Source organism: Pholis gunnellus (genome assembly GCF_910591455.1).
Source record: "Pholis gunnellus genome assembly, chromosome: 7".
NCBI classification, from domain to species: Eukaryota; Metazoa; Chordata; class Actinopteri; order Perciformes; family Pholidae; genus Pholis; species Pholis gunnellus.
Window position 1 is genome coordinate 23,148,252 of NC_136533.1, and position 25,802 is coordinate 23,174,053.

A 25,802-nucleotide genomic window follows, 5' to 3' on the forward strand; every position below is an offset into this window, starting at 1 on the left:
CTAACATCGTTCCGAGTTGTTACTATGCTCTCAAAGCAATGAGCTTGAGTGAAGCAGCGAGTGTTGCCCCACCTAATAAAAGTTAGATTGAACATCGGTCAAAGGCAAAGACAGTGGAGCACAGATACTCCAGAAATCTCTGCAATCGTTTCGAAAAAATGGCGCCCTGACTGATATCCCCCCCTCTTTGTTTATTTATTTATTACAGTAAATTGGACTCCCTATGGTAACGGGTTCCCTGTGTGGACTCCTGTGGCTGTGCGTACAGGCAGTGGGGACTCTGCCCTCAGCTCCCACCAGGGGCCGCCTGCCTCCTGCTGCTCTCAGATCTGCCAAAAACAGCAGAGCAGCGCTGGCGTCACTGTCCCCGTTATTTTGGTCCTTTACTGATGCAGCTGGCTTCACGCTACGACTCATTAAAGAGGAGAAAAAGACAATTTTTTTTTACATTTATTTTTTTGTTTAGTTAGTCAGACCGTTGTGACCCGTCTGTTCCTTGTCATCTTCACCGTAATTATACCAAAAACACGCAGCGCGAGCTGTATCTGCCTGCTAGAAGCTTTCATCAAGCTAGCCGCAGCTAGCCGAAACATTTGCAGGATGTGGAAGCAAATAAACTGATGAGATCATGATACTCACTACCAATAAGCCCTACATGAAACATCTGAGCAGGAACCATGGGTTTTTAACAACAAATCAAATATCCTGTTTAGGCCTAACCTCTGACTTCATGGTACCATGGTGGAATGAAAATAAATTCAGAGAAGTGAGATGTTTTGACTTTTATGTCCATATTTACAAGTAAACTATCCTCTCCTTTAATTGTTCTGCTCTGGTCCAGTAGTCTTCTCTCCTCTCCGGTCATCTCTTTTGATAACACTTAAATTAACTATCACAATCAAGCCAACGTTACACTCACCTTACATTCCAGTTTCTACTTTTGAAAGTAGGCTAATGAAATAGAGATACAGATGGCTACATTACATCTACCCACCACAGCAGTCGAGCAACAGCTTCTGCCGGGGGAATTTTAATCTATTTATATTTTTATCATTATATCAGTGGGATGCTTTTAGCATATTGAAATGTAATATATATGATAATTACTGCCTTGCATTGTACAACCGTTTTTCATGCCAAATCCACTTCCAGACGAATTCAACGCTTTTATTTTGAAAGCAGCATAAACTGTTTTCCGGTATCGTATCCGTGTATTGACGCAGCAGGCAGCAGAGATGAAGAGCGCTCTGCGGTCGCAGTAGGGACATCGGACTCCACGCACAGAAACAGTGAGACACGGAAGGAACAATAAAAAATAAAAAAAACATTATCTTTGTTTGCGTGTCGATCCCCGCAGGCCTCCAGCGGGCTCATGGAGAGCGGAGCCCCGCTTGTCCGCACCGGGGGCAGGTTGTTCGGATGCCTCTCGCCGCAGCAGCAGCGCCGTTAGACGTTCTCCACTCGGGATTAATTGGTTGACCGATGGCTCCAAAACATGCGCTCCTCTCCGGCAGCGACCCCAGGGTTGGAGGGGTAAATAACACAGGGGACCCCCGCTCTTCCTCTCCGGCGGCATGGACCCTGGGTGCGGGTACGGCGGCCGTCTGTTCGCCGAGGAACGGGAAGAGGACGCGAGCGCCGGACGGGATGCTGGCCCGGCGCTTGGTGACCGTCGGCGCGGTGCTGATGCTGATGCTGCAGAGCTCTTTGGCCGCTGACGGTAAGACACCGATGCTGTGTTTTTATTATCCAACCTGTAAGAGTGCTCCTTTATTCCTAATCATACAAACAAAAGACATAAACGCTACATGACATGACTCCCGTTCCAGTCTCAATCTGGCTTTGTGTATCATATTAATAATGCGGTTCTTTATTAGCCAGTTTATGAGAAGATCGGTGGTTAATGGAGCTGCCTAAGCAGCTGTGTTGAGTAAGATGTGGCTGTCATTTTGATGCGCTCGGTGGATGCTGGGATTGATGTTCTGACTGCACTCAATGTACGTCTGGTGTTGTGTTTAATTAATCGGTGTTGTAGCAACACGGGCCCCAACCGATGTCACGTCCCCGGAGCGCACGGCGGACCGCGCCGCCACAGCGCGCTCCCCACCGCGGCCGTTTCTTTGCGTTAAAGGAGGGCACTTTTCATTCATTCATGGAGCATTGAGCCCCGAGGTCGTCAACCTCGAACGAGATCCATATGGGACGTTTCATAGTCGGGCACAGATCAATAATTTACGACCTCCGTGTCTTCACAGCCACCCGAGGAAAACATAAAAATAGCAGCAGCAGAGACGGTTCCATATCTCAGACACATTGCTTTGACTGCAGCTCTTAAAGAGGACATGTCATTTTTATAATTTAGTAAACATTTTTATAATTTTAATAGAATATAGACAACAACAAAAAAACATTTATTCAGGTTTCATTAACGGAGCTTATAATGTTTTTTTCGAAGCACAGGAAGGTGCTTAACTGAGCTTTATGGCTGCATAAACCTCAACCTCGATAAACGCCGAGGCGTCACTGTTTGGCATTTCATTTTGAGCCGGTTAAACTTTGGAGGAGGCCAAGACGAAGTCAAGTATGCTCCATTTACATATTTTTTATCTGGTAAACAAATTAAAATCAAGGAGAGTCAAGTATGAATTCAGCTGTAATAAATGTAGAATAGAAGAAGCAGACATCCACAAAAATCGAGATTTAAATACATTCATTTGGAATCCATTGATGCAACTGGCTATCAAAGATCAATTCACTCAAATGTATCTATAGATATATAGATACATTTTTCATCAATGTAGATAGTTTAAAGTTTGGATTATGTAATTGCAGAGGTTTGGAGATATTGGCCTCTCAGGCTTGATGCCAACTGGCGCTGGATGTGAATGGAATTTCAATGCCGGCGCTGGCTGAAGATGAAGATGACATTTGAAAAACCAAATATGTCAAATGTCTCTTTCCAGGAATAATGAGTTTTATTTGTTTTACTCGGGGACATTTCGCCAGACAGCTGTGGAAAGGTTTTCAGTGTGAGACATGCATGGCGCTGCGGAGGTTGTTTCAGATGATCTATTTGCTTTATTTCCCCAATAACAAGTAATGATCCAATAAAACCTAAACAACACAAAAATATAGTCCGTACGTACCTCAGCTGTCACTATACAACTAATAACAATAAAAGGAAGATAAAAAAACGTCTCCTTTTTTATTTCAACCTATAGGGCAACATCACATTTTAGTGATGCTTCATGTCAAGTTTGCTAAATATCATATTTTGCAATATGCGGTGGCAATGAAGTGATAAGCGGCTCTCGGGGCTCAGGTTTCTTCTCCTCACTGCTTCAATGTGTCTATTCATGGGGGACATTTGAAAATGAGATTGAAGAGCAAACTCAGATTGCTCCTTTACCCACAGAAATAATTTGCTTTTATGGACATAATTTGGCACCACTCGACAAAGTGTCCTGTCTGAACACGGCGTCCACAAATACTTTTTTTAGAATAACAAGCCTTCAAAACCATCCCTCTCATTTCCCTAACATTGAGTGATTTGACAACTAAATCAAACATCACATGTCCTATTAAACCGCTCAGCGGTTTGCTGGCTGCTCTGTTTGCTTTCTGCTGTTTTTAATATTTGATAAACTGTCAACGTGATTGACCGGCTAACCAGTCGGAAGAAGAAGAAGACCGCCACGGGCAATCTTTCTCATCAACTCTGAGATTGGTAAACGACGAAACACCGGCTCCTCCATCTGACACAAATGGCGCCGCTACACAGGGTGTGATGTGAAAGAATCTAAGCAGCGATGCAGAACACGGAGATGACTGCCAAATTATTTGGGGAAAAAAAAACAGTTCATCTGCCCACCCTCCCCCTGAGCGTACTGCCCACTCACACTCTCTCTCTCTCTCTCTCTCTCACACACACACACACATCCTCTTTCATATCATGCTGCTGTGCCACTTCAGAGCGAGCCCTTCCATGGCACGGCTCGGGGAGGTTTGCCTTTCTCTCCGTTACCTGGTTACTCAAGCATTCAACATGTCTATTGTATTGTTTCTCCGTCTCCATGTATAACACACAAAAAAGGATGTTTTGGAGGCTGACGCCTAGCCAGTGTGTGTGTGTGTGTGTGAGTTATGGATGTGTGTGTGTGTGTGTGAGCGTCACAGTCCGCCAGCACGTACAGTAGGCCTATGTGTGTGTGTGTGTGTGTGTGTGTGTAGGTGGTGTTTTTTTCTTTTGCTAGGTCTACAGAGATCTTCATCCTCAGTCAATAGCTGAGATCTATTGGTCCGTGTTACCATGGGAACAGATCTACAGCTAGTACTTTTCTCACAGTGTGTGTGTGTCTGCGTTTGTCAGTCAGGGATTGAAATAACGTCTGAGTAAGTGCCAGGTTCCAGTCTGTGGCCTGATAATCAGCGTCAGATGACATACCATGCGGAGATGCAGCGCTCTCCCAACGCTCTCTCCCGTACTCGACATCTTTCACAAACACTTCAAGTCAAACCGGGAGCACGGCAGCTTTTCTCGCCGTAATTTAGACGTATACCAGAGTTGTCCAGAGGGCTCTGGGGAATAACCGGAAGATTGAAAGGATTGGGCTGCAGCCAGAAACTAATTGGCTCAAAATGAACAAGAGCAAGTGGCGTAGATGGTAGATTGCCTTTTTTTCTTTTCATGTCCGTCCTCTCGTAAATCTGTAAGAAAGTGGAATAGCAAGAGAGCCAGCTCTCACTTTGTTTCTCTATAGTCTGATGGTATAGCTGGAGACAACACACAAGTCCCTATAAATATACACAATACAAATGAAGCATACAAATCCATTTTTAGTAACGGAGAGACTTATATATTGGAGACAAGTAAGGCAGAACATGACCGATATAATACCAGAGTTCCGGTGTGGAAAGTAAAAACATGCCTCTCTACAAACCCCTTTTATATTCCTTTGACAAAAAGCAAAAGGTCCCAAATCTTTAATGGTGTAGAATATGTAAACATACCTAATATGTAAATCTACTAAACAAACATACAAAGCCATACCGTACACCCCATCAGAGCCCCGAACTTCTCACTAAAGATACTGGCAACCAGTCTAGCTATTTCCTTTTTATAATTTAAGTTTATATTTAGTTGAAGGTACACAAACAGACAGCGTTACCTTAAGTCGTAAGATATCCTCAAATAAATGCACGTATTTAGAACGACCAAAATAAACATTTAACTTTAACAAAAGTACAACCAGATCATCCTCAGCAACACTAAGCCAAAAAGCAGTCCCATGACCTCCTAAAGTTTTCACCTTCATCCAGGACTTCAGCGACGGCTTGCCTCGGGCAGCGACCTGTCAATCACAAGGTAGCCCCGCCCTAACGCATACCCTCATGTCTATTTGAGTCTAAAATGGACCATAAGCTACTAAATGAACATCGTGCTCTATTTAAGAAGACTTGAAACTAGAAATTGAGACCATAAACACACGTTTACAATGTTTACTGAGGTAATACATCAAGAGAGAAGTAGAGTCATTTTCTCATAGACTTCTATACAATCAGACTTCGCCCCTGATGGACATTAGAGGGAATGCAAGTTTAAGACACTTCCACATTGGCTTCACTTTTCAGAACCGAAGGTTGAGATTCAACCGTTTCGCTTTGTCTGAAGACATTCAACAGATCATCTATAGAGTACATGTAACAATCCATGAACTTACCTACGTATTCTCAGAAGAATTTCACATTTCAACGCTCTGTTTAAGATTTCAGGACCATCTTCTCACCGGCTGAGCACAAAGACGACATGTTTACATATTGTCTTGGCCTTAAATGGACGGATCAGTCAAATAACTCTGACGGAACGGTAAGGAATTGAATGGCCGGCCTCAAAGTCCCTAAGAAATCCTTTGCTGATTATCATTTATCCGGCATCATCAATGGAAGCGATCGATTGTGCTGATGAGGAGCAGCGTGGCCCGGCTCCTCTCGGTCTCCTGTGGTTTCCGAGAGCAAAAGGAAGTTGGCTTTAGGATCAGAGCTCTGTGAAACTGATTAAAAGTTCAGCAAAAGTTTCTCGCATCTAGTCAGAAGTCAGCAACCGTGTTACCTGCCCACGCGGGAGAGAAAGACAGCAAAGAAAGCCGAGAGAGAGTCAGATCCAGGTGAACTTGATGAGATCCAGCTTTTACACCGTCAAAGCTGATTTGGAGACAAAATTGTGTCACAGTATCGCACCAAATCAGAAGGATAAACTCCATCAAGTCTTTGCTGTGCTTTACTAAATGTGAAAAGAAGACTTAACTGTGTATTCTCCTGCTTTATTTTCTTCGGGTTTTTTTTTGTATTTGACTCGCAGTCGTGGAGAATCCCACAAGGTCCACGGTAAGGACGCGGCGCTCTTTAGCACCCCGCTCGTGTTGAATGCATGGGAAAGCTAGGAGAACGGTTTAAGTCCAGTTCACTGCTTGTTTGTCAGAGACTGTTTTGAATTAGGGGTTGGGGGTCAGTCTTGACGTTTAAAAAGCCAGCATCTTTGCTTTTAATATCTCTGACTGGTATAGGCACTTGGCTTCAGTAGATAGAGTCAAGCTGACGGGTTTTTAAGACAGCAACAACAAAAGCCACTATGACCTCTACAGCACAGCTGTGCACAGAAAAGTCCTGTCGTCATCAATGACAAAACCCTTCCCCCTCCAGTTTGAGTTGCTCCCTTCTGGGCGACGCTACAGAATAACCCTGGCAAAAATAAGGATCCACAAATGCACTTATTGTGGTCAAACAAAGAACAGTAAACTTAAATATGAGAGTCTAGGCTGTATATCTGAGGTGTTCTGTTAATGCCATGTGGACATTTTGGGGTTTTGTATTTTCCTGCCTCAGCTGGACAATAAAGTTGATTCAGTTCTATTCTATTAATTAAAGGCAGTTTATGATTTAAAAGAACAAGGCTGGTGATAGTCTCTATTTGTATTGCTCTTGATGAAGTCCACTCCTAAGTGCAGTGTTGTCTGGGTTGTCAATGCCTGATGTATTTTATTCCTCTGTGCCATAAAGCTCAATTGCTGTCCAAAAAATTGTTACAAAAATGAAAATGAAGTATCGATAATATGCTTACTTAATATTATAAAGTTTTTAATTTGAGAAACGTGGGCGCTGAAACGCAAAAAAGGAACTATGGATTTTATTTCTATAAAAAAAGTAAAATAAAAAGGCAAAAACGACTGTGGGAGCGGTGTGCAGGTGACGTTATCGGTGTGTAATCGGTGTATGCCCGAACAGTCTTTGGCCCACAGTCCTTTCTTCTTTTATTTTTCCTGCATAGTGCTTCAGACGCTATAATCTGTTTCCTTCCTGATGACGTCACGCACGTCATGAAAGATAGCAAGCAGTGATTGGTCGGGTACCAATGTATACGACTTTCACGTCTTTCGGCAAGAATTTACAACTCTATAATCGACCAATCTGACCAACAATATTGTGTAGTCTGAACCCGACATAACACCTTACAGTCAAGTCAATTAGAAGCGAGTATTTTTCAGTGCTGGCATAGTATTAGTCGTCACATTACTACCTTAACTTCCGTACTTGCATGGACTTGGCTTTTCAGAATGCTAGTATTGCTTTTGGCCGCAGCACCATATGGAGGCTTTACAGTTACCGCCTGTTACCTTAACCTCACGCTACACGCTGGCAGACACTTGTGACAAGAGTCATGGCAGAAACCTGGACTATAGGGAGGGAGGAGGTTCGGCTCCATCGGGGATGTATAACTTTCGTGTCGCAGCTTTAATTTACGCCGGCTGCTCGTGCTCAGGACTTCGGCTGTTTGTTTTCCCCCCTTTTTATCTGAAGAGCTCGGATGATCAGGTGTAGCAGTACATATAAGAGGAGAAGATTCTGGCTGAAATCCATCCAAGGCCAAAGATCCTGCATGTGGGCCAAGATGCAAGATGAGGGGGGGGGGGGGGGCGCTCTGCTCGGCTGCACTCCGCTCTGAACTTCTCTGTGCCTCTCTGATTACGCACTGCCAGAGCTTTTCACACGGACAAGGACAAAAAAAAAAGAAAGAAATCAGATGGAAAGTTGGCTGTTACATCCCACACCGTTTTTTAAACCAGAGCCAAGGCGGTGGTGACTCGATGAAATAATCCCTATTCATGATCATGTCACATGCTTTTGTTGTAGCCTTGCTTTTCTCACCGCGGCAGGTAATGACGCCTGCTGACAAGTGTTTGAACGTCTCTACCGGTGGCGCCGTCACTCCTCTCGCTGTTACCAGGCAGAAATGCAGAGAAGCCGCTTCATTACAGCAGGAAGATGATATCTCTTGACACGGCTCCATTGGCTCTGGCTCTCGATGATTCTTTTTTGCTGTGTGACTGTGACCGAGCCAACCAGGCTGACCATCATCTGAGCTGTTCTACATCTCAACCTTTTAACCCCTCCAACACAAACAGCTCCTTCTGCTGCACTCTGGAGTTAATCTATTCATGGAATATGTGTGTGTGTGTTAGAGAGTGAGGAATATTGAGAGAGACTTAAATCAGAGAGCGGTGGAGAGAGAGATTGTAAATATTTCCCTGGCTTCTTCCTGGCAGCCCCCCCCCCCCCCCGTCACAAATCCCACGGGTATAGGCTGAAGCTCTCTTGCATAAATTCATTCTTATAATCCCAACTAGCCACACTTTGTGTTTTTCTAATCTGCGGGTGGGGGGGGGCTGTGAAGCGGCTGCGTGTTCCCTCGCCCCGGTGTGTTTTTAGGAAGGTTAATTATTTTCATGTGAGAAGCACTTTGATGTACAAAAGCCTTTTCAAGCATTTCATGTTCAAAGCTCACGCGTGAGTGCGCACACGGTGCACAACAGGGTTTGGTGTCACGCAACGTGGTTGGTGAAGTGCAGACAAACTTGACGCGTCCGCAGGGAATTCGCGGCATTCTTGCGCAGATGTGTGCAGGTGCTTAGCTTCTCGCAGCGAACTCGAGCGAATCTGTGTGCATCCCTCCATATGATTTTTTTTTTTTCATGCGTTTTCGATCGTCAATCACCTGCACCCAGAATGCACCTGTGAAAAAACCTGTAACCAATTAGATAACTTTAGAAATCCGAGCTTGAGCAACGTAAACAGGATGCAGGTTTGCTCTTTAGTGTGCGCGACAAATACTGTATTTTGCTCACAGTGCAGAGTGTCATCTTCAGTCAAAGTGATTGCGTCTGACACTTTTATGAGTATATGCGCACATTGCATTTATGTTGATAGTCTATATTTACAGCGCGCTACAAATGAAATGCCACATGTTAATAATACGACAGCAGAGTAGCGGGTTTATACTGTTGAAAGTCAAACTTGTTGTACACGTATCATAATGTATCACCTCAATTGATATGTTCACCACATGTTGAAGCACTGACACCCTTTTCATTAACCACGTGCGAATGTACCACAAACATTTAGATTTTTTTCATCCCTGTTTGTTCCAGTCTGTTGGCAGTGCCTAAAAAAAAAAAAAAAAATTTGACGGACAGAGGGAAAAATCAAGTAAATTTCGCTGCTGATCCAAATGTGAAATGTCAGTCATTATTTCGTAGCTGAAATGGAACTAATGGAATTTGGGCATCCGTAACTCCTCGAGGTCAGCAAATCAACTCAGTAACAACACCTTGAGAGAACTGATCGGTGCTGACGCAAGTCGCGACCCCATCATGAGTCCTGTACAATAAATGATATATACCCCCCCCCCCCCCTCGCTGATGGAGAGTACACACTGTCTCCTGGGAACGACAACTCTAGAGATAAGGTGTCAACCCTGGGATTGGAAAAAAAATGTCCCTCTATAGAGGACCCTGGGGTTGACGTGCGGAGCCCGAACGCCAGCGCCGAAGGATAGCGGGTGTGGAGGCGAGCTCGGAACAAGTTTCATTTCCGTTTTATTGGCTAAATATGAAGTAGAAGTGAGATGGTAAATGTTGAAAAGACTGACAGCGTGAGAAATAAAAAAAAGGGGAGCAAAAGAAGCAGACTTCCTGACTCAACTTCCTCATCATCACCACCCACATCGTCAGCTCTGTAATTGATGTATTTATTCAAATAAACTACAGACAAAGATTTCAGTCATGTACAATTGTTTTTCATACAACAGTGCAATTCTCTGTGAAAGCGAGGCTCGTCCAGTGATTTGTTTTCCACACTCCACGAGTCTCCGAACGGCCGACAGGCAGACGGCAGAGATTTACTCCGTCTGTAGCGTCAGAGAGAGGAAGAAGGGGGCAGAGGGGAAAGAGAACGAGGGACGGAATGAAAATTTAATCCAAAGGGTTGCCTGGGAGAGAGAAGGATTTACAGCCGCTTGGCCTCCCCTCCTTCAACTCGCCATGTATCACTGCAGCTGCTCACCTCCGTTCCTCACGCCATCACTCACTCGCTGCTCTGTGTGTGTGTGTGTGTGTGGGTGTGTGTGTAAGTGCACTCGTCTGTCCAAGTGTCTTTCCATTTGTGTGTCTGACATGTGGCCCTGAAGTCACAGTTGTGTGGGTAACAGCTGCATTGTTATGCCTCCCTGCGGGCGACAGTCGTGGCCGGAGGCATTATGTTTTCCGGTTGTCCGTCCGTTCATCCGTTGAGGGAATTTCTTCAAATTTTGTCACAAACGTCCGTTTAAACTTAGAATTCAGTTATTAAAGGTCAAAGGTCAAGGTCACTGTGATCCCACAAAACACATTTTCGGCCATAACTCAGTAGTTCATATGCTAATTTTGATATTTCACACAACTGCTAATAGCATCAAATTATGAAGTGATGACATTTTGGACAAACATGGACGTCAACTGCAACTTGTCTGGTTTGCGGAGACATAAAACCACAAGGCGGTAATTCTATTTTCGCTTTTCTGGGAATGCTACTCTGTAATAATTCATTCACTGCAGCAGTTTCCTAAAACAGTGGAAAAGTGACTTGAAGGAAAGATTACTTCTGTCTTATTTTTGTTTGGCCGTTGAGCGTTAGACTTGACAAATTAAAATGACCGAGTATGTTCTTATTTAATTGAGGTTTTTAGTGCAAAATGAACATGACAGTTTCAAGTGAAATAGGCCCCTTTGCAGCTGACGTCATCAAAAATATGTGCATGCAACGGAAGTGGTGTTTTGCCCCGGCAATCTACACGAGTGAGCGAGCTTTAAACATTGAATTAAAACCATTACCGGCATCAAAATGTCTGGTTGTTGCGTGTTCGGTTAGTCGGAATCGGTATTCCAGCAGATACAGATCGCTTTGTTATTTGGTTATAGCAGCTGGTCTACAACTCCAGGCTTTTTTGCCACCGTCCCAAACATCATTTCAACCGCTCTGAAGTCTGTAAACCATCACCAATTCTAAAAGTTATTCTTTTACTTTGTTAAAAACTTTATTTCAAACTGTGACAGTCAACGTTAACTAATCCGCGGTTCACATGTGTGCCGAACCGTGAGGGGGGGGTTCTGTGCGGTTCCATCGATCTGTTACACCGCTACCATCCGTGTTTATTATGTAAGCCAACCATTCCCGTACGTTACCACAAGCAACCGTGCACGCTTCCGGCTGAGAGTCACCAATTAAACACGGTTGCTCGTTAAACCTAAAGAAAGTTCTAAGTGGACCATTGCACGTTATTCTCCACCATTGTTATACAGAGAGAACCCCGTCCTGCACTATTATATTCTGGGGTGATGGAGCTTAAAGGTTGTAGAAGTTTGCCAGTTGCCGTCCGGTTTGTCCTGTGTTGCAAGTTTGATGCAAAAAACCACAGCCACACTCTTCAAATGACATACCCTCCAAATGTCTCACATCAGACTTCCTGAGAATTTAGACGACGTACTTTTGTATAACGACATCTCGCCTTCTTCTTCACTACATAAAAGGCGCACTACTTCCTGTGTTGGTGCCAAACGTTTTGGAGAAAACGGCAATGCCACGTTTCATCGCCCGATGACAAATAGGCGCTCGTAAGACCGATCAGAGTGTGATGATATAACAGCTGCAGTGTGGTGAAATAACCTTTGTTCCACTAAGCTCATGTTTATGGCGGTGCGTTTCCCCAGTGATGCTTGAAATATTCTCTTCAGTGATGGGAGCATGAAGACGCAGATGTACAGCCTAATCCGGATTTTGCCCTCTGCCAGGATTTCGTCAATCATCCTGCACACTCGGTGCATGTAAATAGCAGCTAATATCTAAGTCCCTTCCAAACCATGGTGATTCAGGGCCACGACATAAATGGTAAATATGCAGTAATATTCATAAATGAGATTGTGCTTAAATCGAATCATAAAAAAAGGATTATGCATTTCAAGCCATCTCGTGCACGAGTTAAAAAAAATTAAAAGCGGCAATTACGTAAGTCCATTTCCACATGGCAGCTTTTTCTCCTCATTCTGTCTGGTGGAGCGAAGACGCATTGCCGTGCAAACCGAACAATCGCTTTGGACGAAGGAAGGTAATTATTCCCCCTGGGTGAATCAAAGTCGACCCGCATGGTTCTGACCGCACACGCTCGCTGTCTATTTACCATCCATAAACAAGAAAAAAAAAGAAAAGGAAATCTACATAAAATATTCATAACTGTGCATAATCATACATGCTGTTCAAGACCTAGTTTTAGGTGTTAGGAAGCTGTAAACTGCCCCGGCACTCAACAAGCCAGATTAGATTCTGGGGTCCGTGTGAAGGAGATGTACCCGTTGGTGTCAGATGGCTGTATGAAAGCGAAGATCAGAGGTTGTTTTGAGGCAGAGGCGTTTGGAAACCAGGGGGCCTGAGTTTAAGCACCAAGAGCCTTCAGATGAAAGGTGAAAACAGTGGAGAACAGTATCTTTGGCTTGTGTTTTTTTTTATTCTTTAGGATTGAACTGCTGTTGCTGAGTTCCATTTTTTTGGTCTTCTTAACTGGCACAAACTGTCGGTGTCGATGTTGCACTCCGCTTTGAGCGTGATTTTATGCTTCAGACGGTTATATAACGGGCAGACACTAATTAGTGAAGACTTTATTCTCTTTACTGTAGTTTAAAGAGCTGCAGAGGCTTCATTTTCATCAACATCGCCACCCCGACAGCATCGCCGGGTGGGGGCAGTGACCGTTACGGCGCGCGAGTCAAGTTCAGGATGAGGACGACTGCGTTTAATCAGATTAATATCTGTGATCCTCGCAGTCGGTAATGAAATGGCACTCTGCACTTGCACCATATGTGTCTTAAAAAATACACACACACACACACACACACACACACACACACACACCACAGGGGACACAGTAAGGGCAAAACACACATCAGGCGCCATCGGGAGCCAATCAAATTCACCCAGCTCACGTATTGGCTCGTGCAGAGTCACGTGGGCGCATCCTGCAGCAGTTTTTGGCATGTGTTTTACTGGGGAAATCAATACTGCTTCACACATAGCCACGAATACAGGCTCTCTCTCTCACACACACACACACACACACGGGCACACAATGTTTAAATGTGTCATAATAATCCACTTTGATTTTACATAAAGGTGTGTGTTTGTGTTTGTGTCTGAGTGAGTGAGTGTTCACTTATGTGACGACACGAGTGTGTTATGTTTTGAGGGCGCACTTGAGTAAATAGGAAATTATGCGAAAATTAAGAGCTTTGAACTTCCCTTCCTGTGCGTTTAAAGAGTAACTAAACCCCAGTGTAGAGGCTGAAGTGCCTCTACACTGGAAATAAAAAAAAAAAATGCCTCTAGAAACGGAATTAAGTAAAAAAAGCCTGGGCAGGTAAGGGGGAGGCCTGGGGGCGCTGAGACACTCCCAGTGGCGTCTGTCGTCGGCTCATAGAGGGCTGCAATGGAAACCAGGAAGTGAACCAGGAAGCTACAACCAGGAAGTGACTCAGCATTTTTGCACTTTTGGTTCCCTCATCCTGAAGTCAATGGGTTTGTCTGATATACACAAGCTTAAGATAATTTTTTTTCTACAATATTTAATACGTCAGTAAATACCTCTCTCGTGACTTATGAAGCATTTACGTGTATTTAAAAAAAGGCGGTTGCTAACAGGCGGCTAAATGAGACGACAAAACGTCATCACGGTCAACACTAGTCCGCCGTAACAGTAGCTTTTGACTTATGCCGATTGCATTCACGCTTCAACAATCATAAAGGTGGTGTTCACTTGTGAAGATTATCTTGCCGAACAAAACGTGGAAGTATCGTGAACGTTTGTTTGCCACAGAGCTTATTTTCTGCAATAATCCAAAATCCAATGGAAAATTTTCTTTTTGTCGAGGGACCCAGCGTGATGCTAATCCTATAATATAACACTCTAAAAGCAACCATTCTCCTGGGAATGAGCCATTTTTGATTCTTAAAGTTGCAGCAATTAACAATGTAACAATGAACACCATCTATCACTTTAACTTGCTGCTCCAGTCATCCTCATCTCCACCAGCGTCAGGCAGCTATGTAGAGCAAAAATCCACCATGCTTGGTAGCAAAGGGTCGTGACTAGCAAGTGAATAAAGCGCAAAATTTAGAAGCTAGAGTGCCAGATATTTAATAAGGGGTTGGTGGAGACCAAAACAGAGCTAGAAGTAGAGCTAATATTCGGGCTTACGTTCATCAGGTGGACATAATTCAAAATCAGCTTGTTGTGTTTCCCCTAATTGGCCAAAAAAATACTAATATTAAAATAATACTTGTACTAAATGTAATGAAGTATGTTTATGTTGAGGTATTGGTACTTTTACTAAAAGACCTAAATACTTTAGTTACTGTCAGTTTTGTTCATGTATTCAAATATTATTTTCGTCGCTCTCTTCAGTTAAGTAGCATCTCATCTCAACAACAGATACAGTTATATGAACAGTGAGTAAAATACAATTCAGTAACTTTGTGTTGACACAACACATTTGCAAAAAAAAAGCAAACATTTTGACGTATGGATGCAGCAGAGCTCCACTAAAAGCCACTAAGAGTTATTTCGGGGGTGCCCATTGAGCTGTGCGAGGTATTGGGAATCATCCCTCGCTGTTTTCCCGGGCTGAGTGAGGCAGAACTGTCTGTTGCAGCTCGTGACGTGCACTTTGTAAATTCCGACTTGAAACCCTCTTTAACAAGCAAAAACAATCTCCGCTTCAAGCGCAATGACTTTGAGACATTTTTGAACTCCAATACCCAGAAACCCTGTCAGTCAGTTGCATCCAGTTATGTTCACTTTCCACAACAAAGCTCGTCTATGATGCTTTTGCTACAATCACATCATAGTGACATTAACTTATGTATCGTTTTGTGACTTACAAAACTGTTCTTGTCCTGCTGTAAAGCTCTCTACCTATAGAGCTGAGGGGACCCGCAGAGTCGGGTGATGATCATCCATGAGGTCGTCATTACGAGTGACCCCTTTGACATGTGATACATTTGTTGGTATGAAAATAAAGTGTCACGGTTTAGGCTTTGCCCCCTTTGTGTCTCTGTGTCTCTGTCTCTGTAGCTCCGCCCCCGGTCTCCTCCCGGCTCCCGCCAGTGTCTCTGTGTCTGTTTCCTGATTGTCCTCATTCACTACACCTGTGCCCAATCACCTGCCCCTGGGTTTCCCTCTGTCAACCCCTCTTATATAAACTCCCCTGCTTCCCTGTTGTTTTGTCGGATCGTTCCCTCCGCGTTACCAGGGTTTGGACTTTGCCTTTTTGGGACTTTGCCTTTTTGGGACTTTGCCTGTTGGACTTTGCCTGTTGGACTTTGCCTGTTGGAACTTTGCTGTTTATTTTCAGTCTGTATTTTTCACGCTCCCTGTTGGAGTTGTTTTTGGTTCCTGTTTTTGTCCACTTTTGTGCCAGTAAATTAACCTTGCCTTCCACCTCGTCTCCAGTGTCTGCGCTTGAGTCTTTGCTCTACTCCTGCACCACATCCCATGACATAAAGATTATAGACGCTTTAATGGCTTCATACCCTTCCAAATTTCACATACAACATCTTGAATTAAAAGACACAATAAAAAAAGTTAAACTTCTTGACTTGGCTTCTTTCTCTTTGGGGGCTAAAAGTATGACAAATTTAAAAATGCCTCTCCAACCAGAGACAACACGATCTATAATGCAAGCGTGCAGCAGCAAACAATACTCTGACAAATTAATAATGCAGCCTGGATACATTCGTAGCTTCACATTCGGTTGGACACATTCCAGTGACTATAGTGCAGCAGAGAGAGGTCTTAGGTCACTGAGGAAACTTTGGAAATATTCTTCCTCGCAGTCTGAATTGAACTCTGTGACTTTTTGCGTTCTCGACACTTGAGTTCCAAATCCGCTGAGGTTTGCTCAAAGTTTAAGACTCTTGCTCAGCTTCTCAGTCCTGCAGTTGCTTTGTTGAGCGTCAGGGATCGGCCGCTGGTGCTGCAAAATTCAGTTTCAGATGATGCACAGGAGTGAGCAGCCCAAGACCCATGATGCACCGGGCTCCTCTTCCAAGTTCTTTGTTCCGCTTCAAAAGCGGCTTCATTCTCTCCACACTCTTCTCTTATAATGTCAAAACGGCTTTGCTTTTCCTCACAGCCTGTTCATTAAAGATCTCCCCGCTGCTCTACATCAACTTACATTTCTCAGCCTTTCTCACGCAGCTCCTGCCTTCTGCTTTAATTATATTCTGTTTACACTTCGGTTGTCAAGTTACATTCGCTTGAATTTTGTATTTTTTTTATCCAAATCTCTGCCTGCTGGGATTGTGATACATTTTGTCTGCAGTGCCAGGTTATTCGGACACAGCTGCAAAATTGTTAGATCCAAATGTGTGTCTCTTACCTTTCCTGGTATTTTTAAAAGGTCTTCCTGTTTGTTTTAGAATTGATTTAAACATTCTGTAGAGGCTGTAGATTCATCAACACTTCAACAAGTACGCTTTACTCCTCTCTCACACACCTGTTCTCTACTGTTCTGTCATGTTGACAGGTTTGATCTGAAAAACCTGGGAACCTTTCAGTGTTTTAGTTGTAATGTTACGAAGACAAGGTCAACACGTTCTCACTCCCAACATGTCAGATCAGGGGGCGCTTGGTCAGTACACCTTTTAATGCACTGGGTACCACTTAAGCATCACTTTTCGACGTGCAGGGTAGTCCGGAAGCCTTCCACACGTGGTTGACGTTGTGAATTTAAACAAAGCTGCTTGGTTAGGCGAAGGAAAGATCATGGTTTGGTACGTTGGTTACATAACATAAGTTACGTATGTAAATTAAGGTAAGTTAAGTGTTACCTGCGTTGCCTACGTTACTTGCGTTACCTAAGTTACCCACTTTACCTCCGTTATTTACTTTACCTGAGTTGCTTACGTTACGTATGTGATGTAAGTTAAGCACGTTAAGTATGTTGCCTACGCTACTTATGTGACAAAAGTAAAGTACGTTACATTAACTTCAGTCAACATTGGCTTGGTTTCACTCAGGACACAAACAGCGGTGTCCTGGGTCAAAGTTCTGTGTCTATTCGACCCATCCATCAACCTCAACCTCCTCCCTAGTTTCTCCTTTGCTACCGTCATAACTACCACGGCCACTGGAGGCAGCCCTGCATCTGCAAAACTGACTCTAGAAGGGTACCTGGAGCGTCATAATCAACTACACACACACACACACACATGCACTCATGTGAACACTTCCTCAGCGATCCGTCATCATCTGTCATCACAGAGTTGCTGTCATGCAAGCGAGGCCTCAGCAGCAGCAGGTTGGCTGTGGGAAATGAAGCGAGAGACGGGATCTAAGCTGGCGTGTGTGTGTGTGTGTGTGTGTTTCTTAGGTTTGGATGTGTTTCCTGTTCTGCAGCTTTTCTTCAGTAAGTCTGTCTGTGCTCCTGTGTGAGTAGTCCTCTGTTTACCATGTTTGTATGTCTCGGCTGTGCTCGTTGGCGTGTTTGTTTGCATGCATGAACGTCTGGGTTCCTGTGTGTGTGTGTGTGTGTCTGGATGTGTTATTGTCCCTGAAACTGTATGTGCAGCTCTTTCTCTGTTTGTGTGTGTGCCAGAGAAAATGGATTTAGGCAGATGATGTAATAGTTTTTGTCCCCCATGTGTGTCGCTCCACATGAGCTAAAGGTTTCGGAGTTCACTGATGTACAGTGTGTGTGTGTGTGTGTGTGTGTGTGTGTGTGTGGCGGTCAATTTTAATGAGATGCATCTTGTATAAAAAAGACAGGAAGGTGATCAGCTTAGCAAAACCATAATCCTTAATTGTTTAAAGTGCAGTATTAAAATGTCATCTTCAATGCCGAGTGATGCATGTGAGGGTTTTTGTGGTTTATTCTTAGAAAGAGTGTGTGTGTGAACTCAAAGGGAGAGCTGTGACCACCATTAAAGATGGATTTTATCGCGTGGCCAAGTGGTCTGCATTTTAACAACCATTACGGCCAATAAATGAGAAAAATAAATTAGCACAATCGAGGCTGACATCACTTAATCGCGCTGGAGAAAAATCGGTGAAATCCTTCATCCTGAACCTTCATCAGGCTTCTCTGTATTTCATTGGCCCGCTGCTCTGCAGTTACCGAGCTGCAGTGCTTGATCATCTTTCCCCCAGCAGAAAGGACAAAGGGAATGTGTTGTAGTAGTGCTGTTAGTGAAAATAAAGTCGTCCATTTCTTTTTAATTCAATAAGCATATGACCCACAGTGCAGCGTTTTCAGCAGCGAGACGGATTAGAACACATTAGATAACAGAGAGAATCAATTGACCTTTAGTGCTCCCATTCTCTACAGCCACGTGAGTAACATTTCCATGACGAAGAGAGGATGGTGCCTCTGTCCTGAATTGTAGGTTATAAGGGGCTTTTTAGTAGCGGGATGGAGAAAATGAAATTCAAAATGGATGTAGCCTTTGTCACATAGTTGAAGAATAATGGAATAAGAAGAGCGAGAGCTGTGAGGGAGCTGAGCCAACGTCCTGTTCTATGTACCTCAAATGAGTTCTTTTTTTATTTGATCCTTTGGTGATATCTGAAATATCAAAATCCTACAGTGAATACAATGTGCTTCATGCATAAACGAGCGATTTAAGAGAACTTGTTGAATTTACCAAATTTGTTAGAATATTTTCTTTGCTAATGAGTGTCGGGGTCATACAAGTCATGCACAGATAGTCTTCCTTTCTCCAATTAATGTTTGAATTTAAGAATGTTAAAATGAACTTCATGCTAAATAAATATAGTATACGAGATGGTTTGCTGAGTGGTTTGACAGTGTTTTTAGTGTTTCTATAGAAATGTCAGTCCACCACTTTGGTCCAGACTTAACTATCTCAACAGCTATTTACTCCAGCTAGACATTCCTGATTCCCAGACGATGAACCCTAAGGACTTTGATGACCCGCTGACTTTTCATCGATATCGCCAAATTTAGTTCACTACTGGGTTTTTTTTATGACCGAGTACTTGCAAGATAAACCTTTTTGTGGGGCTACCGTGGCTCAGGTAGAGAGGGTTTTACCTTGGCTGCTACCCGAGTACCTGTGCCGAAGTGTCCCTGAGCAAGACACTGAACCCCTAACCGCTCTCCGGGCGCTTCTCACCAGCCCACTGCTCCCAATAAGCTAGGGATGGGTTAAATGCAGAGGTTACATTTCATGTATATGTACAATGTATATGACGAGTATAATCAAATTTCATTTCAATTTCATTAAAAACGACATTCCCCTCAGTCTCAGCTGTACCTTGTTTCCAGTGCTAATTGGAAGTCTTTTAGAAAACTTGTCTTGGATGTCCTCTCCGGTCTCTCGCAGTGGGACTGCATGCAAATGTCCAGGGTGAAGGTGCCATAATCTCCCTGCTTCATGGGACGCAGCACCAATTGAATACATATATAATACAATAAGTAATCTTGTTTTTGTCAACCAGCCCTTGCTGCTGGAGGGGGAAATGCTCAAGGCAGCAAGTGTGAAGGCCCCCAAGGTGTCCACTATTCTAGATGATGAGTCTGTGAGCCTCCACAACTGTGTTTGTGTCTAAGACGGTCTGGACAACCCCAGGAAGATTCAGCATGAGCCCAAAAACCAATGAATATAGCAACAAGCAGGGACGCGTGGCTTTTATAATCTGAGTTGGTTGATATTTTGGGGTTGAAAATTATTTATTTTTTATTTATTTTTTTAGCCTTTTAAGATACGAGGATGGTAAAAGTAAAAGGCAACTGCATCATAAAATATTAAATTAAAATTTCAACAGAAATACCCCCGACTGCTCAGTCTCAGAGTGTATAAAAAACATGAACAAAAAATTCTCGCAACCTTTTGATCTCGGTTTCCCCCTCGGCAGCTTTATGCACGATAGCCGTGTTCACATATTGATTTGAACTGACTTAAAGTTATAGTGGTATACTTACCAGCTGTGACAGTTACGCTGGTATTGTTTCCACCTTGTGAGTCTGTGTGTGAGTCATCAATATGTGGGCCTGGAGACACCCACTGTAGCGGGAACTAGTACAGAGGAGCTTTTGAGTACTTTACCGTTAGTTTACCAGCTGCGACACCCAATTTGGTGTCATCCCATCGCATGAATGGTCTCCAAAGTTGACAGTGGAACTTAACGTGATACTAATATTATAGGTTTTTGCTAATATAGCCGATAACTTCGCCTACAATAGGATGGAAGAAGAAGGCTACTGGGACCACAAGTAACTTTTTATGGGATGTTTAAAAATCCAAAATCATTGTGTAACAATAGCACAAATAGAAATCGTCACTAAATCAGTGAAGCGAACTAACTGCAATCCCTGAAGAAATATTGTCTCATTTTTGGGAAAACAAAAGAGTGATTTCAGAGAGAAGCCGACAGAAGGGTTTTCAATTTGAAGGATATATCCAGGATGTCAAACTGATTCAGCAGTGTAAACCGGTTATAAAGATAAAGATATAAGCTAAACTACAGATCACAGTGTAAAAGTGAACCATCACATCACCTGGTGATCGAGATGGAAGACAATTAAATTAAGGAGCAACGTTGTTCCTCTATAGCCGGGTTGGACTTCATTCGCTGTTACAATCAGCAGATCCGGATCATTCTGGGACCCTGGTCAGAGCCGGCCGATGCTCCGCTATGATTGGCCAGTCCGTATTTGATAAATAAATAAAAGGGGGCGGGACTTATTGAAGGGTCAATTAAGGCTGTAACAGCAAAACTGAGTGTGTCAATGCTGTTGGAGCTGTGTATCGAATGTCAACATTGAGACACAAAATGACTGAAAAGCTGCACTGAGTGAAAGGCTTGTCTGTACACTGCTACGGATTGTTGCCATCAAAATATGTTCAAATCAAGCTTCCCGACTTCCATATAGCTTCCCAGAGTTGTTGTTGTTGGTGTTGTTGCTGGCTTTGCATCAATAGGCTTCTTGATCTACCTGGATTTGCCTTGTGATCTTTTCCACACCCCCTTCCCTCTCTGCCTTTCATCTCTCTGCTCTCCTGAGAGGCTCTAACGTGATCCAAACTGTCTTTTTAGAAGATTTTCCTACACAATCTGAAACACGTGTGTCTGTGTGCGTGACACACGGAAAGACAAGCGGAGACAGAGTGGTGTTTTGTGTCTGTTTACATCTGTGGGAGAAAGTGGAGATGGAGAGTGTGTCACAGTATAGAGGTCTATTTTAGCCACTGAGTGGAAAACGTGAGTCTGTCTGAGTGCCCCAGTCTTCTTCTGCGACTGGCTTGTGTCTGTCTGTGTGTGCGTGCGCGTGTGTGTGTTTTGGAAGTGCACGGGTCAATTGAGGTCTGTGTGCGTGCACGTTGCCGCAGCAGCCCGGGACGTCTCCCCAGTTCATAGACTGGGCTGAACCCACGAGCGCCCCGGAGCTGTCACATGACCGTGTCCAGCCAGTCACACGGGACCCAGCGACGGAGCAGCACAGTGTGTGTTTGTGTCTAGTCTTTAATTGTTGCATGGCTGCATACTGATTGCCTCACTGATGTCATCGTGCGTCTGTGTTGTTCTCTGCTCGCAGAAGCTCTCGGGTCGGGATCTGTAGGTAAAAGTACACGTAGATTGTCTGTGCAAAACATGAATCATCGAACATCCTCGACATTGAAGTTGTTCTCAGCTACTCCGGTTTCATGTTTGTGTACCGGTTCGCTCCGTTTCTTATCATCCATTTAATACAAAAGGAAATACAACAATTTAAATCAGATTGTCCTAATTTTGCTGTTACTGGCCAGTAGATTTAATATCCTGCTAATTCCTGTGACATAGCAGTCTTTAGACCAATCTAACATCATGACACTTAGTCGGAGAAGGTTGATGTTCCCCACACTGATTCAATAATAACTCTCTCCAATATGTTTTGCTGCCAGAGAGGTGCAATGTGTAAGATCTGACCAAGATTTGAGTTTAAAACATTCAACAACTGTGACCAGGTTACAACGCTGACGCTGTGTCAAAGACGTCTAGATGTGTTGTGTCGCAGAGATACTGTAATTACTGAAATGAGCATGCTAATCAGCTAGCCGCGCCCCGCGCTGTCCTGTAGTACCACTCGTACCTGAGTCACTGGAGCGTCCAGTCTGTCCTCAGTCCAACATGAGAGGAAAAAGAAGTAGAGCTGCCCCGACGGCTTGTCGATCACGTTGAACGTTTTTGTTTCCAAAGTGTCAGAAACGACAACTTGTATTTTTGTCTCCAGGAGATGAACCTTCAGTTAGTAACTCAGATTCAGCTCTGCAAACTGAAGGTCTCTCTCCGGCTGACTTAAGGTAATTCTGGTAAATGGAGGAAAATTCAAGGCGCAATAAGCTTATAATTGCAATTTGTAGCCGCAGCGCCGGCTGCGACTGCTCTCACTTCACTTAACTTAACCAATAAACATTCTTTCATGAAACACCGCTTGAATAATTCTCTGATGCAAACTAAAATCTTGGGAAAAGATCTTGAGACAAAATGACATTGGAAATCGTTGCGGATATGAATACTGAACAAGAAATTAAATATGAATATCAGCCTTATTGATGCTATTATTTCTGCCTTTTATTATCTGCCTTCAATTGAAGCAGGAACAGCTACAAGTGCCGTCTTTGAACGCTGGCACATCTCTCTCGACGGTGAGCCAACACGCTGCTGATGAACTCACCACAACACGATGGTCGGTCCTATCGGTTAAGCAGCTAACTAACTGAGTAACTACAGGTTTCTGAACAATATCCTCAGTCTAATAGGTACCAGGACGACATGTTCAAGCCTCAGGAGTAGGTAGCACAGCCAGACACGGCCAGATGCCTGATAAGAAGCAAAGCGTAACCGGGCCAGGCAGCTAGATACCAACCGAGCAATAATAGATATCCCAACAGACAGCCCTGTAATAGTTTACTTACTGCCACCTGGAAGTTTCAAGCAGCCTACAGGGCGACATTATTAATGCTTTTCTGCCAACTTCCCGACATTTCTGGAATGCACACATGTTATATACTCAGTTAAAGAAAAAAGTCTGGGCAACATAATCATGTAAAACATTTTACACACTGGAAACACAATTATACACGAACTAATATAATGTACAAGAAGATGTACCATAATATCACGTATTTTTCGCCATGACTCAGCAATCTACGCACTCCGGCGAGGTGTACTGACAAAAAGCTAATGGCTAACACGGCCAACGAACATACCAGAAAGCACGAGGATTCGACAACAAATCCAGAGATATCTTCAGAATTTCTCTCCGTGAAACCAGTACAACACTGTGATAATTCCCCGTTTGCCTGCTAAACACTGCTGCTACACATGTCCTGTGTCTCTCTTCTCTGTTTCCTGTAGAATGGGTCAACCTAACTAGTGGGAGCTTTCTGATAAAATACAACGAATGTTGTTCAGTTACTGTAATGAAGTAGTATTCTTTTATGTCACATCTTCATTATTAAGCTGCCATATAACTGCATAGCATCTCAATTCCTCAAAATATAAGGTGGCTAAAAATGGTAACTTCTTTAACAACTAAAAATGGCACCCGTATTTTCAGTTTTTCGGCAGTCCAAAACTGAAAACCACCTTTTAAAGGTTAGCGTTGAGCAAGAAAGACACAGGAACTTGGCTTTGGGACTTGAGGAGTTGTGTTCTGTCTTTTTCATGTTAAGTCCTTTATGGAGTTTGGGGGATTTTCCAGTCAGGACTGGTTTGTTTTTCAGCACAGTTACATTTGATTAATGGTTTCTCTTACTGTGTGTTGATCTTTGGAGCCCAATAATCCAATCTGCCACATAGGTCGATGAGTGGGTTGTATTTTGTTATATTGTTGATCCTCTTCGCCACAGCAGAGCATTTCGTCCGGTCTTTAAAGTCCACACCTCAAGGCGGGAAAATGGTGAAATCTTACTGTTAATGTTGAAGATTTTTCTCGCATTGACATGTCTGAATCTCTGGAGCAAAGTGAAATCCAGTCAAAGTAGAGGTATTTTCTTATGTAGGTCACTCAGTAGGGGGGGAGAACCTACTGACCCCTACTGGCCTCTCACATCAAATAGATAGAGAGTAGCCTGAGGTCTAAATATTTAAAGTATTAGAAATAAACACATTCAATATTTTACAGCTGACACTCTTTATTACGTTTGTTTTCATCACCACTGACCCCTCTAATGAATTCTATAGCTACAACATAATCCATTATTCTCTTTGAGGAATGAATTCAAACGATTTTGTTTCTGTTGTGTCTCTCAGCCAACTAATGCTCGCAATCCCCTGAGTGATCATCATTTTATTATGACGGATTAATAAACTATTTATGGGCCTGTTTATCGTTTATCTTTGAGCCGTTGCCACAGTGTGTTAAGCCCTCATAGGCGTTTTCATCCCGCCATTAAAATTACTGTCTGAACGCCGCCTCTTATGATAAGCTGTGCAAATGCAGGTCACTGACGCAACTGTAGGCTGGTTGTCATCTGATTCCTGTCAAACGTTGAGGGTGTTTTTTTATTTTTATTTTTTCATTTTGTTTCCATCACTTTTTCAGCAGATGTTTTTGCTCCGTAAAATAAAACCTTGTCTCGGTGTCTCCATATTCATGACACAAATTCACTTTGCGTTCTGCTCGCTCGCTGAGCTGCTGCGTTGAAATGGATGTCGTGTTTGTTCTGATAGCATCGTAGCTCCTTATTGCCGGTCCTGGTTGTTACAGCTGTGTTTCAAGGCCGTGCACGACATCCAGCAGACGTCACATGAGCACAGAACACTCTGTTTCCCTTCCCCTGTCCGCGGCGATGGTTGCCCCGGTGACAGCATCCCTGTGGTTGGCGTGGAGAGCCAGCAGCAGAAGCTGTCGAGCTGAACAGAGCGGTTGATTTGCTGTTACCTCAAATAGGTTCAGTCTCTGCGTTGTTTCTATTCTTATAGTAAATGCCTGAGGTTTACATCTTATGTTGAAAGCAACTTCAGTCAGTTTTCTGCCAATGGATGTGTATGAGATAAGAATTATGACTCTTTCCTTCTCTTCCTCTTTGATTTGGAGGAGCCTTGTTTCACTGACAGCGGGTAGAAGTAGAAACTGAACATGAACAGTATGAAAAGCTCTCAGATTCTTATTTCGCTCGCTATATAAAACCTGTCCGAAGCCAGAGAGCCAAAAAAGGAGCAATTACTCCTCACTTGCTGTTTTGTGCACTTCTGGCAATGTCATGTAAGGTATCGTTTGAACTGCAGCACACAGGGCACGACACAGCAATTATTTTATGTTGGATTGACCCAAACACCCAGAATGTTTGACTTTAACAGCTGTGAAAAATGACATTTCGGCTTGACATTTTGTGACTTTTTACTGTTCCACCACCCGTGACCCATGCCAGTCCAAAGACCA

The 25,802-nt window shown here is 43.5% G+C and overlaps 1 protein-coding gene across 1 annotated transcript in view; it reads left to right on the forward strand.

The window, feature by feature from the left end:
* Positions 1 to 1,482: 1,482 nt before the first annotated feature.
* Positions 1,483 to 25,802, forward strand: part of kiaa1549la (KIAA1549-like a) — a gene marked incomplete at its 5' end in the record, with an annotated part of 89,633 nt that continues 65,313 nt past the window's right edge. Inside the window, one exon of the mRNA XM_079163585.1 lies at positions 1,483 to 1,720. Coding sequence (XP_079019711.1) covers positions 1,483 to 1,720 — 238 coding nt within the window. The remainder of the gene's footprint in view (positions 1,721 to 25,802) is intronic.